Source organism: Balaenoptera musculus, chromosome 3, assembly GCF_009873245.2.
Source record: "Balaenoptera musculus isolate JJ_BM4_2016_0621 chromosome 3, mBalMus1.pri.v3, whole genome shotgun sequence".
NCBI classification, from domain to species: Eukaryota; Metazoa; Chordata; class Mammalia; order Artiodactyla; family Balaenopteridae; genus Balaenoptera; species Balaenoptera musculus.
Window position 1 is genome coordinate 143315308 of NC_045787.1, and position 13873 is coordinate 143329180.

At 39.8% G+C, this 13873-nt stretch overlaps 1 protein-coding gene across 4 annotated transcripts in view; it reads left to right on the forward strand.

The window, feature by feature from the left end:
• Window positions 1-11831, forward strand: part of PWWP2A (PWWP domain containing 2A) — a 93521-nt gene extending 81690 nt beyond the window's left edge. Inside the window, exons 2-4 of one of the 4 annotated variants that reach the window (XR_005019274.1) lie at window positions 4168-4287; window positions 6782-6897; window positions 7727-11831. Coding sequence is in view for 3 of the 4 variants with exons in the window: in XM_036846719.1 (XP_036702614.1) it covers window positions 4168-4287; window positions 6782-6830 (169 nt within the window). In the remaining variant the exon portion in view is untranslated. Of the gene's footprint in view, window positions 1-4167; window positions 4288-6781 lie in introns of all 4 variants that reach the window. The other 3 variants (XM_036846719.1, XM_036846715.1, XM_036846718.1) reach the window with 3 other exon arrangements.
• The last annotated feature ends 2042 nt before the right edge of the window (window positions 11832-13873 follow it).

Below are 13873 nucleotides of genomic sequence, written 5' to 3' on the forward strand. Positions count from 1 at the left end.
CTTTAAGAGTAGGTTTTAGGTTAAAACCATCACCTCCTAATGACAAAACCAATTTTGCGTATATGGAAACCATTTAAATGATTTTAGTAATGGAGTTAATTAAATTAGTTTCCCAAACTTTAACTATTTACATACCATCACACTCTTTACCATATTTTCATATGTGTACCGTTTTTCCACTTTTTATGTCAGTACTACCAATGGAAAACAAATATGCCTTGACATGTAGATAATTCTATTAAAATTCTAAGATCATCTTGTATACTACACATTGGTAGGAAATACTGAATTTTTATATCATGCCTTAAAGTCCATCTTGGATAGAGTCAAATTTAGTGTATCTAATTAATCTCTGAAAAAACCAATTGCCAATCTTGAATTTTTTCTTATAGATTCCTATGTTATGCTAGCATAAATTAAAGATTGGTTGTGGGGATATGTAAAGGAATGAAGAAAACAGACTCAAAAGTTACCAGGATTTATCATAATAGTGAATTTCTGGTCAAATTCTCATTTTTAACTGAATAAATTACATGGCTGTAGTATATGGTCTAACCTGTGGGCCTTCTTCTGTTAGACACTTTGGTTTGTAAAACAATTTCATAAAACTTTGATGTTGAAAACTGGCCAGTTCTAAAATTACTTGTCTTAAAAGTTGGTTTAAAAGTGCATGAAATATTTCTTCTTTAAATTCCTGATATTTGTAAGATCTCGTTAAAAATAGGTTGAAAACACAGCCATTATTTAAATATGGAATTTTCCTTGTATCATAAGAATGTGACAGTTAACCTTTTGTTGCCTTAGAAGTCTTAGTGCCAGAAACCTCCTTATAATTTTTTCTATCCAGTGTGGGTATCTAGAAGGAATACCAGATACCCCATAGCCAAAGTGTTAAGGCTATGTTATAATCACACTTTTTCCTTTTCATGTAAACTAAAAAACTTGTAATTATAACACATATCAAGTTGTAGCAAGAGCTTGTTTTTTGTTTTTTAAATATTTAAGATAATTTTGTAACCCTCAGTATCCCTCACTTAGTTCTCTGCAGCACAAAGATTCACTTAAAAGCTACTGAAAAGTCCTGGAAGGAATACATTTTTCCCCCCAGGTAAAGTATAATAGGTTTTTTTTTTGGCTTGCCTGGGGAGACTTTTTTAAATACAACTGTGAGAGGATCATCCTGTTCAGTGTAAATGATAGAAATAGATGCTTATGAGAATGTAACTTGCCAGTGATGCAGGTGAGTTGGAGCGTCCGTTAACATTTTTGCACTAGTAGTGCTTGGTATCAGTCTTTTTATTGAGCGAAGGATCATTTTTTTTTCACTTTTCAGGCACATGGTTGAAAGTACAGGCTCTTGAGCCAGATTCCCTAGGCAAAGCCTGACTTGGATCTGCCACTCACAAGCTGTGTGATCCTAGGCAGGTTACCTCAGTGTCATGATCTGTGAGATGGGGGAGAGAAATAGTACCTCTTCAAAAGGTAATTGGGAGAATTTAAATGTTTAAAGCAATAAAGTGCCTGGCACAAGACTTACGTAAATACTTGCTGTCATTACCACAACTAGCACTTTCTGTATGTGGCATAGAAATTTCATTCTGGTAGCTTTTGATAGTATCTTTCTTCAACATACACGCAGTATAAATTTAAAAAGTGTTACAGCGACGTTATTCTTATCTGAAAATTCCAATAATCAGAGTATGATCATCCACAGATACCTAGAAGTAGGCATGGTCTGACTAGTCCCAACAGGCATTTGTGGAGGGCAACTGGGTTGGAGGTCATGGGGAATATGGTGAGGGGAGAAGTCCACTAACATTTCAACTCTTGAATGAGGAAAAGTAATTATGATTCCGACACTTACGTACTAATAATGATCAGTAACCATCTCAGAAGCCCAGCTCACCCCAGATCCTTTCAAAGGCATGAGAAGTATCTGAGCTGGTGGGGCTCAGTGGGGTAGAGGTCCTCTTAGGAGGACTTTCCAAAGGCATTAGAACCACAAAGCTGTACTTGTCAGCTTTTAAGTAGTGTAAATTAGCTTTTTTGTACAGATACTGTGTTTTCCTGGAACCCCGATGTTTTATTATTTTAATATCTTGCCAAATGGTGAAAAAGTGGACATTAATTTGAACATCCCCTTTTATTGCCACTGGTATGATTAAGTAGATTGTTTCCCATTTCTAAGAGGGAAATACCTCACATTCCAAGGCCTTGATCTGTGTGCGGCATGGCCATATTTTCCAGAGGGTAGTCATTTCTACCCACGGCTCATGTTTGAGATGCTGTTGATTACAAACCTATGATTTCCCCTCTCCGTTTAGTTTTTAGTAGGGAATCCGGCTGGGAGTGGCACATCTTGGTGTTTGTCCTGGTATGCTGGGAAGAACTATGTGCAGTTTGTCTAAAACCCTAACGAAATAACTGGTTAGAAAAATAGCATTAGGGCTGGAAAACCAGAATGTCTGTTGTAAAATGAGGCACTATGTATTCTTTTCCTGGTTGTTCATGTTGCATCATGCTACACTGTATTAAGAGAAAATTTATATTGAGTGTTCAGGAAGACAGTAATCTTAATTCTTCAGTTTTTAATTCTGGGCTTTGCTCTAAGAGTGTGACCTCTACTTCCTTCTTTCATGCACTCTACAAAGGAGACTGAAAGTTCGTACCGTGTTCTGATTTGCCCCTTTATATCTCTGCTGCCTCCCAGGAGTAGTTGCCATTGTTGAATGTAAGCTTTCTCTTAAAGGACAAAACAAGTAATTTCCAATGAAATCACTGCCTTTCATGAGGGTCTCCTTCCATTTACTGCCTCACTGCTGGGGCTTCCTGGCACTTCCTCATGGATCCTGCAAGTGTGGTCAGTTTCTAAAGAAAAACCTTGAGACCCTAAAAAGCATTGAGGGGTACTCATCTTAAACATTAGCACAAAAGACTCACGGGCCAGGCTCTGTGGACTGGGGTCTTGCATGTTACTATTTTACACGGCATTTCTGGGCACTGGAGGGGTAAATGCACAGGAATAAGATCATTCTTTGATTTGACTCTCCTCTTGCCTAGAATTGAAAAGGAGATTCTTCAGAATGATTGTTGAAACCTAAGTTTTACCCATGGAGGGAGAGGTTCAAAAGATAAATTCTTTGTGCGTTCATATTTCTGTTTTTCTTGTGTGACTGCTGTTGGGTTGTAGCTAATAGTATATTTAAGTTTTCCCATCAACTAAAGGGTAAATAACCTCATTATTAAACCACATTTAAGAAAATTGTTCTCCTCTGAGTTAAAATTCAGAAGTAATCATGTTTCTTTATAGATCAGGTGTATAGTTTCTCCTTTTCAGTGTCAGAAAAGCTGGGTTTTTTTAAGGTTTTGATTATATGCTACTGCTTCTGATTCAGCATTAAAAAAATATTACAGGGACTGGACATTGTCTGAATCAGTGATCCCAGAATTGCCTACACTGATATGATAGATGAGTTTTTTCTTATTTATACTGTACTTAAAGTAGGGAAAGCAAGGAAACAAGCAAATAGGTTAATAAAAAATAAGGCTTAAAATAGTAATCCTTCATTTGCTTAGTATTTGAAGTCTCTGTTCTGAAAGCCCAAGAGAAAGCTTACCTTGTCAAACTTATTTCAAGCAGGTGTTACCTCACTAAGTTCAGGTGCTGAATAGTATGCACAGGTGCCATTGGCATTAAGGAGAAAGGGATTCAGGCAGTTTTGGTGATTCTTCAAAACGGTGTCTCTGAGCTCATTAATGATATGATACAGATAGGGATGACAACTTTGGCCCTTATTGAATACTGAGAAGGTCAGGACTACTCCATCACTAGGCTAGTGTTAGGCTAGTAAAAATTTTTTGTCAGGAGCATTAAATTGTGAGTTAGCATTGGAGGGCAACATCTTCATGAGCCTTAAGGCATTTTGCAGCTCAGCTGTCTTGGGCTGGAGAGTGCCCTCTCCTGGACAAGACTGGTGTGTACACACCTCAAGTCTTTTCCTTTAGTACCAGAGCTTCACATTGTGTGAAGCCAGCAAGTTATCTAGAATAAATTCATTATAAAAATTCACCTGAATTTTGGTCTTATTTTTAAATTTTTTTTTGGTAAAATGGATGAAAAAGAACTCAAATGCTCTATTTTTGTTAACTTGGTTTTTTCTACCATAGGTCTCAACAAATGGCAGCTATTACATCAGACAGTGACGAGTCCTGCTGCTCCCTTACAGTGTCTGACAGACCACTGTGGATTCAGACTGGGAGCATTGAAGTTAACAGTGAAACGGGCAGGTCTGTCTGTGTTAAGCCCTGCCACAAAGTGAAGAGGGCATCATGTCATCTCTTACCATTCCCAAAGTAGATTAGGCTAGATGTAAAAGAATGCACTAGTTCTTTTTCCTTTGTTTTCACTGACCTTGGTAGCTGGGTGTACCTCATGTTGGTGATAGTTTTCATGAGTGAAAATAGCTTTCAGTCAATATTACCTGCTGTATTTAAAAAAAAAAGTAGAGCCGGCCTCCTGAGAGCTTCCATAAATGCAGAGGAATTTCTTGTAGGGTGGTAGAAATTGGGTGTCAGATTGCAGAATTATGTTAAGTAGCAACTGAGTCTCCATGGAAAGTCAGCTAGTGGATTTATCTTTTACTATCTCAGTCTGTCTTTGTCACTTTTATATTCATTACTTTAACTTCTCAGATAGTCATTACTTAATATATAAGAATATATATATATATATATCCGTATATGAACGTATATATATTCTTAATTAAATCAACCTCAAAACCATTGTCATTTACATAAGGCAAGTCAAAACTTAGAGGGTGGCAAAAGATAATGCTGAGGTGTAGTTGTAATCTATTTCTTTAAGTACATTTATTAAAACCTCCTTAGATGATGCTCAAAATCCTTATTTGGGGCTCTTATATGGCAGGAAGGGTTTAGGGATTTTTGTTGTGCTGCTTTTGAACTTAGGATCTTTTTTTTGCTTTCTTGAATTAAGGCTATTTAACTCTGGTGTTTGAAGCTAGTGAAGAGCTGTAATTGGGCTGTATCATTGTCTACGAGCTATAATTTGCAAACTGGGTCAGAATGGCACATTTTGGATCAGAGATTAAGGCTGGGGTATTTTGGACTCTTAGCTGTATAGGAGTTGTAGCTACCTGGTGACCCCTTGAGGGAACAGCATTTTCAATTTTCTGCACCTCCCATAGGAGTAGCAGTAAGATCTGCTTCAATCCTTGGCTTTCCTGTCAACTGGAATAGGCCTCACTAAGGTTGAAGCCAAATGTTGAGAGTCATAAGCAGAAGGAAATGGAGTTGTACATGGAACTGGCTGTTTACCTTTTCTTCTCTTTCAGTTTATAAAATGGGGATATTTACTTGCAAATTTCCATATGAGTCTAAATTTATTAGTATTATGATCATATTAGTTTAATATCTTATTTTTAGAAAATAAAAACTTTTCTTAGCTCAATGTCAAATTTTAAAACCATGTTAATGATTTTGTTGCTTTAGTAAGCAGGGACTGCTGTTGTTTTGATGTGTGCAGTATTTATGGCTAGAAGCAATTTTTCATTGCTTGAGAAGAAATGTGATAGAATGCCCTGTGAAATTTATTTTATAGGCCTTGATCCAATAAGTGAATGAAATATGGCAGCACTGGGAAGTTAATATAAGATCAAGAGTTCTATCAAAGAATGAGAAATACATCTACTTTGAAGTGTTTCATAGTCAAATATTGGGAAGGATGGGGGTGGTTTTTCTTTTTTCCTTTTTGCAATTTTGTTTTGTCTGTTATTATTCCACTGAAGATACCATATCTTTTTGGTTTAAAAATACATTTGACCAAAAGTAATCATTATTCTTTCCACGGATCACCTCTTTTGGAATTCAAACTCTTATTGGTACTTAGGCTCCCAGGTTTGAGAGGCATAACCAGGGATTGTAGAGCGTTTCAATGGGATTCTACTACTTCTTGATATCAAAGGGAGGTCGGTAATGTTGGGCATTCTGGTCATGCTACTCGGCAGTAATTTCTATAAGCCTTGCCCTTTATAAATGTTCTGCTCAGAGTCCGGCCTTTTGTTGGAGGTACGGTGCAGAGTGCCTCTGCTGATAACTTGGTTTGCTGTTGTAACAAGGGACACCGGTCAATGGAACCAGTGTACCTAAGTTCTCTTCTAGTAGCAAAATGGTGCTCTTGATGCCTTCTGATGTGCTGTGTGTGTCTGCCTCTGGGGAGGCACCCGCCACCCCCCTCTGTTGTGCTCTTGCACATATGTAGACAGTGTCATCTGCAGCTGATTTTTCCATAGTCTGGTTTTGTACATACACTTGCTTCTTAAGCCTGTGCTAGAGGAAGGCTGCTGGTGTTTCATAGTCCACAGCAGCGAAGCTGACTTGCAAACTTTCATATTGTTACTTGTGAAACGGCAGCATAAAGAACAAAGCTAAAATTCCCTTTATTACGCAAATAGTCATAAATAAGTTTTTAAAAAAACACACTCAAGTGCAGATTGACTACGTGAAGGTGAAAACCATTTTATTTATGTTGGAATTTGGCCAGATGTACTTCAGAAAGAACATGAATGCTTCTGCTGGTTTACAGTGGCAGTAAGTTGTTTTCTCAAAAAATCTACACTGGTCAGGTTTAACTGATTTAAAGTAAAAAATCAGGTGTGATCCCACAGTCTATATAGGGCTTAATTTAAACAAGGACATCATTTTTCTCATATAATTACTTGTGCTTAACTACATTTTCTTCCTTTTCTTTACTATATTTCAGCACAAAGACATTAGCAGGCTGCTGGTTTCATGGACCTGTACCACAATGACAGAGAACACCAGAGCATCAGGACTGAATGAAATTGGAGACTCAGATTTTTAAAGCTGCACTAAGAAGTAAATATGCAGGCAGTGGTTAAAACCAACAGTCTATAAAGGGGCACTTGCAAATTGTGCTATATTAAACCGAAGAAAAGGTATTAGGGGAATATTTTATTAAAAAACTATTGCAATAAATTATGCATGAGATGAGAAAAGTGATGTGAAATACGCAAAGAACTCTCTTGAATTTTATGTGTGAAGAATCACTGACAGTACCTTCTTTTGAACATGAAGTTCTTCTCAGTACAGTTTGGACACGCCTGAAAGGCATGAGATGATGACAGAAATGCTGAATTATTTTTCATATTAAAACTTTGTGCTTTCTCCAAGGTTTATTGTTAATCAGCTCAGATATGAACAAAGGTATTTCTAAAATGGCTCTTCTAATGAAACAAACAGCAATAGTCACAAATGCCGAGGCCAATGTTTCCTTCAGGATGCCAGTGGAAACCACAGAAAAGATTATCTAATAAACAAACACATCCTACTAAAAGGATGGCAAAGTGTCCCCAACCCACTAAGAAAATTTGGATCTTTAGTAAAGCAGGGCTATATTATCTTAAATGTACATTTGCTTGTTAGAACATATTAAGATGTATTTATTTGCCACCAGTATTTAATATTTTGTGCACATTTTCATAACTACATTCTTATCTTTCAAATTCTGACTCGAAGTGGATTAGGCTAGTGTTGATCTTGGAGTGAAAATGTACTACTCTAAGAGCCAGTTCTTAATTCTGCTGAGCTGGAAAGGCTTTTACTATTCTCCCTATCCTTACAGATTTCTGAACTAGTTCAGAAAAGGTGATAATACCTGAATTTTGATGTTGACCTCTCTCCACAGAGAGCCTCTCTTTCTAAGTGCAAGAGATCCTCACAGGTGTCAGATGGGACTTGACCCTGGGGAACAAGCAGCAGGAACAGACGCATAAAGATGGTGAACTTTTCATGCATAAAGTATGAATTCTTATTAATGGAGACTGTAATGTTTTTCTTGTCTATGAAAAATACATATTATGAAAAACCTTAATTTTTCTTTTTTAATGAATGGAGAAAACATTAATGAGAAAACCAGATGGACCTGTTTGTTAGTACTACATTTTTAAGGCATTTTATATTTGATGGTGCCGTACTTTTAATAATAAACCTGAAGTTTTTTAGTGGCAATACTGATTTATTTTTTAAGCCAGGAAGATAATCCATATTGATTACTTAATACAAAAAAAGGAAAAAAAATAGAAAATTCATTTGAAGCAACATAACTTGAGCATTTGGCTTAAGCTTTGCATAATCTTACAGTATAGGTTTGGAATTACTTATTAACCCCACACTCAAGATTAACAAAAAGTTCTGGGTGAGTTTTAGAATATTTACTATACCTGACTAGGATTTGTTTTACAACTCAAGAAAAGGTAGGCAGTCTTGCTTCTAGCGAGTTAATGCAAATCCTAATTACACTGTAAGTAACTAAAAGTCTAGATTGCATTCTAAAATTGTCTTTATGGAAAATTATTGATCATGAAGTCATTATACATTTGATCAAGTCTGAAAAAGTCAGCTCAGGAACTGTAGCAGCAGGGAGTTCTAAAGATGATGCACGCTTCAGTGGCGCCCTGCTCTCTGGCCCCAGAGCTTAGGCTCGGGTTCCTCTTGTTCTTTCAGATATGTAACCCAGCAGTACCTTTCAGGCTCACTTCAAGAACCAGGTAACTCCCAGGTCATAGCAGATTTTGTGTAATCAAAAATTCTAATTGCAGAGTGATGGAAATGACCAAGAAGTAATATAAAGGCAAAAGAACTGGGAGAGATCAGGTTTTAAGTAAGTATCTAAATATTTTTTAAGACAATTCTCAGTGGTGTTTGTTATAAACCAGATTTTCACTTTTTTAAAAATGAAACTTGGTGGTATTTAATATCTAGACATACCATGTTGCTATTTCACTTTCACTGCTTTAGTTGCTTAATATTTAAGCTTTGCTTCATGCTTCCTTTGTATTTCAAATCGTCACAAGGCTATTTCATTTTGTGGACTTGAATGACAAAAATTGTTTCTCATCTAAACTATGCTGAGACCTAAATGTTAAAGAATGTTGTGTAACATTTATCCAATAAAGTCTTGATTTTTTAAAAAATTTAGTTACTTAAAAACTATTCATTTACTTTTTAGGAGTTAGTTAGGTTTTAAAGGTTATTCTTTAAACTGTTGAAATTCAGCCACTTGTCCTTTAGGGAGCTGTTTTAACTAGCACTGCTTCCTTAGGAGAACAACCTGTAGTTTTAATCACTGGGAGATTCAATGGGATGTCTTTATGACCAAGGATAGAGGAAAGGAGAATAGTTTAATTAGGAACCTGTGCACCAACATTACTGTTTTCTTTTCTGATGGAAACGAATAACCTATCATTCAGAGTTGGATGTAATTAAACAAACATCTACTGCTGGGCTTGTCCTAATTTTAATTAGTCTTGCCCTTATGGATAAATGGTTGCTTCTTTAAAAGCCCAGTACATCCAATGTTAGGTCAAGTGTTTGACCAGAAACACTCAGTTGTCAGGAAAAACTAGCCTCTTGATACCTACCAGACAGTTGAGATTTTTTAGGGCTAACCCAGAAACTTCAGTCAGCGTACGTTTTTGGTTTTTTTTTTCTTTCCCCATTTGAGTAAAGCAATCCTTTAGAAGGCTGCCTGTTATTCCGGAGTATCATAGAGTCTTTAATCACAAACACTCTCCCATTTCAGTTTATCTAAACGAGTGTAAGAAGGAGGCCACTGGAATCTGGCTCCGTTAATATCTTTTTTTTCCCTCAAGTTTCCCACAAATGAAAATGGAACGAGAGAACCAGGGAAGGTAAACAAGTCATGTGCGTATTATCTGGGAAGGCCTTAGAAGAGACCCCCTGCAATACCATTCCTAATCATCTTGTACACATGTCAGTATATTTATAGATACAACTCCTACAAGATAGAGGGAATGAGTAACAAAAGCCACAGATGCAACTTTGGGTGCTGTCTTCAGATAACAGCATAATAATTTAGATCCAGGCCCTCAAATCACGTAAGGCTGTACCAGTGTCTCCCTGCACACACTGGGTGTGTCACTGCACGTAAAAGTTAGTTAGCCGTTTTCTTGCTTTCATACCTGATACTCTTTCAAGTAATGAGTCTTCCCTCAGAGCTCTGAATAGAGCATACTATGTGTTTTATTAAGCATACTTTCCTCTAGTGATGAGCATCCTGCAGAATCTTTGCTTACTCACAAAGAAATTTCATGGCCTGACTCCTCTGCTTTGATATCAAGAAGGCGATGACCCTGGGATGAAAGAGAATACAACTAAAGCATCCTGTGCCCGAGGAAGAAAGAGCTGGCCAAACCGAATGCTAGGTCACTGACCTGGAGAGTTAATACTTCTAGGGTTAGCCCTTTCTTCATTCCCTCCTGAAGCCCATTTGTAGAAGCAACCTTCTAACATAAAGGAGGGAAAGAGAGTGGGTGATACTAAGATGACGCTTTTATTTGAATAACCTGCTTTATTTAGTCTAAGGTAGAGACATGGACTCTAATCTTAGTTCTATCAGTTACCTTCCCAACAGAAGAATCACTCAGTGGCCACACTGGCCAAAATGGGGTATGGAAAATAAGTGTCTCACTCAACTAGCTCTTCAGTTCCTACCCAGCCAAGGCCAAAAACATAGGCAACATCAGGGAACCTTCTTCCCTGAGTGAAATATTCTGTAATCTTATGTTTCTGAACTCTGCGCTCAGTGCCTGACTCCTTTGGACACTGAGCAGACCGCTCAAACCTGTGATCTAAAGGAGGTGAATGAATTCCGAAATGGGAAGTGCCCTGAGGTGAAGGGGAGCCTGATGTGTCACTGCCCTAGGAAGGCACAGCCAGGGGCTTCAGTGAGACACACAGCAACTTTACAGAAGACGGTGATGGGGGTGATTCACATGTTTAAACGCACCTTGCTTTAACGCCTATAGAAAGGGAGCGGCTGGAAAAGCACAAGCTGAAGCTGTAACTCCTGGTCTGATGCCAACCAGCCAGTGGCAGAATCCAGTCAGTGTCACATAGCTCTAGGAAATTATCAGACCCTTTCTCCCAGTTAACTTCCTGAGGCAAAGTTGCAGACAGCGTATTCTCTTTTGGGGCAGTCAAACCGTCCCTACAAAACAGTCCAGTGTACTTGAGAACAAGTACCATAGCGTCCACCAAAGCCTATATCCTTTGAAATTTATCAATAAACACTTCCCACCTCACTTCAATCCCTTGCTTCCCCATCCCTGGCCTCCTTCTGTCTTCAGTTTGCTTGATGACTTACACGTTTGTGGATTTCCGACTTGCTGAGTTTGGAGAGTTGGAGGGCAACTGTGTGCTTGGCGGCACAAGGCAGCTGCCTGGTGTGAGTCGGGTGGGGTGTCTGATACAGACATCAGCCTGGCAAAGCACCACACCAAGAACAATGAGGTTCCACTATCTGCAGATCTAGCTCCTCACGTTTGGAACTAAGGGCTTCCTTCCTAAGGAGCCTCTGGGTTGACTCCCTTCACGTCTGTCATGATGCCTGATGGCTGAGGAGTCCCAGTGCCTGATAGGAGTTGCCATCTGGGTAGGCTGTATTTTTCAGCAAGCCGGAACTAGCAGCTGGGACTGAATCATGGCCAGATTATTAGCTGTGGGCTTCCTTGGCAGCGGGGCAGCAGGCTCTGCCATGCTTTAGCTAAGGGGAAAATGTGAGCTTACAAAGTTTCCCCTTGAATGAAAGGAAACGGTGTAGGGAGTCATATTTCTAGTCCGGCTGAATTAACTTCTGTGTGATGGAGCTTATTCCTAGCTTGTAGCCCTCAGAGGGTTGAGAAATTAGAAGAAAATGGAATATTCTTATCACAGAATATTTCAAACATTTGTAAAGGCAGACTACAACAAACCCCATATACCCATCCCTCCCTTCAACAATTACCAACTCTTAGCCAGGAAGATTGAAATTTTTGATACTTTGAAACATGAGGACATCCTCACTAGTTTTCATAAACTAATTTTATCATTAGTTTCTTTGATTGCCCTTTGAAGGGTCTTAAGCAGTCACTCTGATGCTCTATGGTTTATTTTAGCCCCACCTCTTGGACTGGCTGGTAGCAAGTAGTCCATTTCTCATTTTCAGTAGTATTAATGGACTTGGTCTAGTGTGGGCTCAAGACTGCTCTCCAGACAACAGAAAGTGACTGGAAACCTCCCTTCTCTGCGTAGCTGTGCACCTCCCTGAAAGAACAGAATTTCCAGCCACTTCTGGAAGTATGTGGTGGAATGTCCACACACTTCCTTTTTTAAAGGTGATGGAAGGACTAAGCTTGTTACTACTGAAGTGCAGAGGGGGCAGGCTGACAAGGGTCATAAAACAGCTCACTGAAATTGCTTCCAGGAGATTTTACTAGGGTGTGGGGTGCGTATGGAGTACACAGTATACACCCACAAAAGTAGAAGAGGAAGAGTACAGCGTCTTAAGGAATAGTGGAGGGACGAGGCAGGGAGGTGAAAGGCAGGGTCAAAAGCGGAAGTGATCAGAGAGCAACACCGACAGAACAGTGGGCTGGTGGCGACCGCTGGGCTGCAGGCTCAGTCGCACCAAGGACTGAGCTCGGGCAGCCGCCGGCTTTCCCTTCACACGGCGGGAACGCACAGAGAGCCGAGAGGGAAAGGGCAGGCGCTTAATTAAGCTGCTCATTTCTCCTGTCCTGTCTCAGATGTGCACTCTGGTTTGGAGGGTTACTGGGCCCTTCCCTTAAAAGACCTTTCTCAAGAAGATTAAAGCAGCCATTAACTTGCACGGCTGTTCCCATCCTCCTTGGTCTCCTATCACACACAGCCTTCCCTTTTGACATTCCAAGTTTTGCTAAACCAGTTGTAAAAGACAATTTGGAGGTCTGCTTAGCTCTTGGGAACAGACAACCTTCCAAATACGCCTTCCAATCAGGTTCACATTTAACAGCCGCTACCGGCTCCCCATTCCACGGCAGTCCAATCAGACCGGAACACACCTCCATAAAGTCCCTGTGCCTGGCCTTCCTAAAGCAGTCTGGATTCTAGCCTGAGAGCTGTGTGAGATGTAACTCAGCGATACGCTTGGACACCACCACAGAGACCTGAGGAGCACCAGAAATAATCACCAGGCCCGGCAACATTTCCTAAAGCAGTTCCCTACCTTCAACTACACAAAGTGTTGTAGGACTCAACAAACATTCACGCCTTTGACTGTACCTGAGTAACTCTGGAGGTCCAGTGTGTGAAGTCTTGTCAGTTTACTGAAGCTCACACGAGGCCCCGGGCTGCAATGTTCAGGTCATTAGCTAGCAGGCTTGGCCACTCCCAGCCTCCACATCTCGGCATGGTGTTAACATTCTCTAGGCCTATAAGCACAACAACTCAATAAGAGAGGGCGTTTGGGTGGTGGGGGGGGGGGCGGGGGGCGGGACAAGGAGCTAAAGGGCAGGGGAACGAGAAACCAGCTGCAGTGCTTGTGATGGAAGGAAGACGCGTGTGGAAAGTAAGAGTTCTTAGAAAAAGAGGTGGGATTTTAAGACTGGGATTCAACCATACTTCCATGATGTGTGGAAAATGAACTAATCCACAGTACACCCTGCACAGAAAAACTACCATTCAAGTGTGAATTTGTTGTAGTGACAGTGCCATTTCCTGGGCAAGCCTTCTGCAGAGGCTCCCATGAACGGAAAAGCTGCTCATGTGAGAACTGGGAGACGGTGTGGAAACATATATGGAGAACACAAGATGACCTGGGAGCAGGAAGGGAGCCTGAAACTAGAGGAAAAGTTGGGGATTTCTGAAAGTCTCAAGACAAATCCTTGTAAATATACAAGATGCAAAAATGAAAATTTAAAAACCAGGAGGCAGGGCTTCCCTGGTGGCGCAGTGGTTAAGAATCCGCCTGCCAATGCAGGGGACACGGGTTCAAGCCCTGGTCCGGGAAGATCCC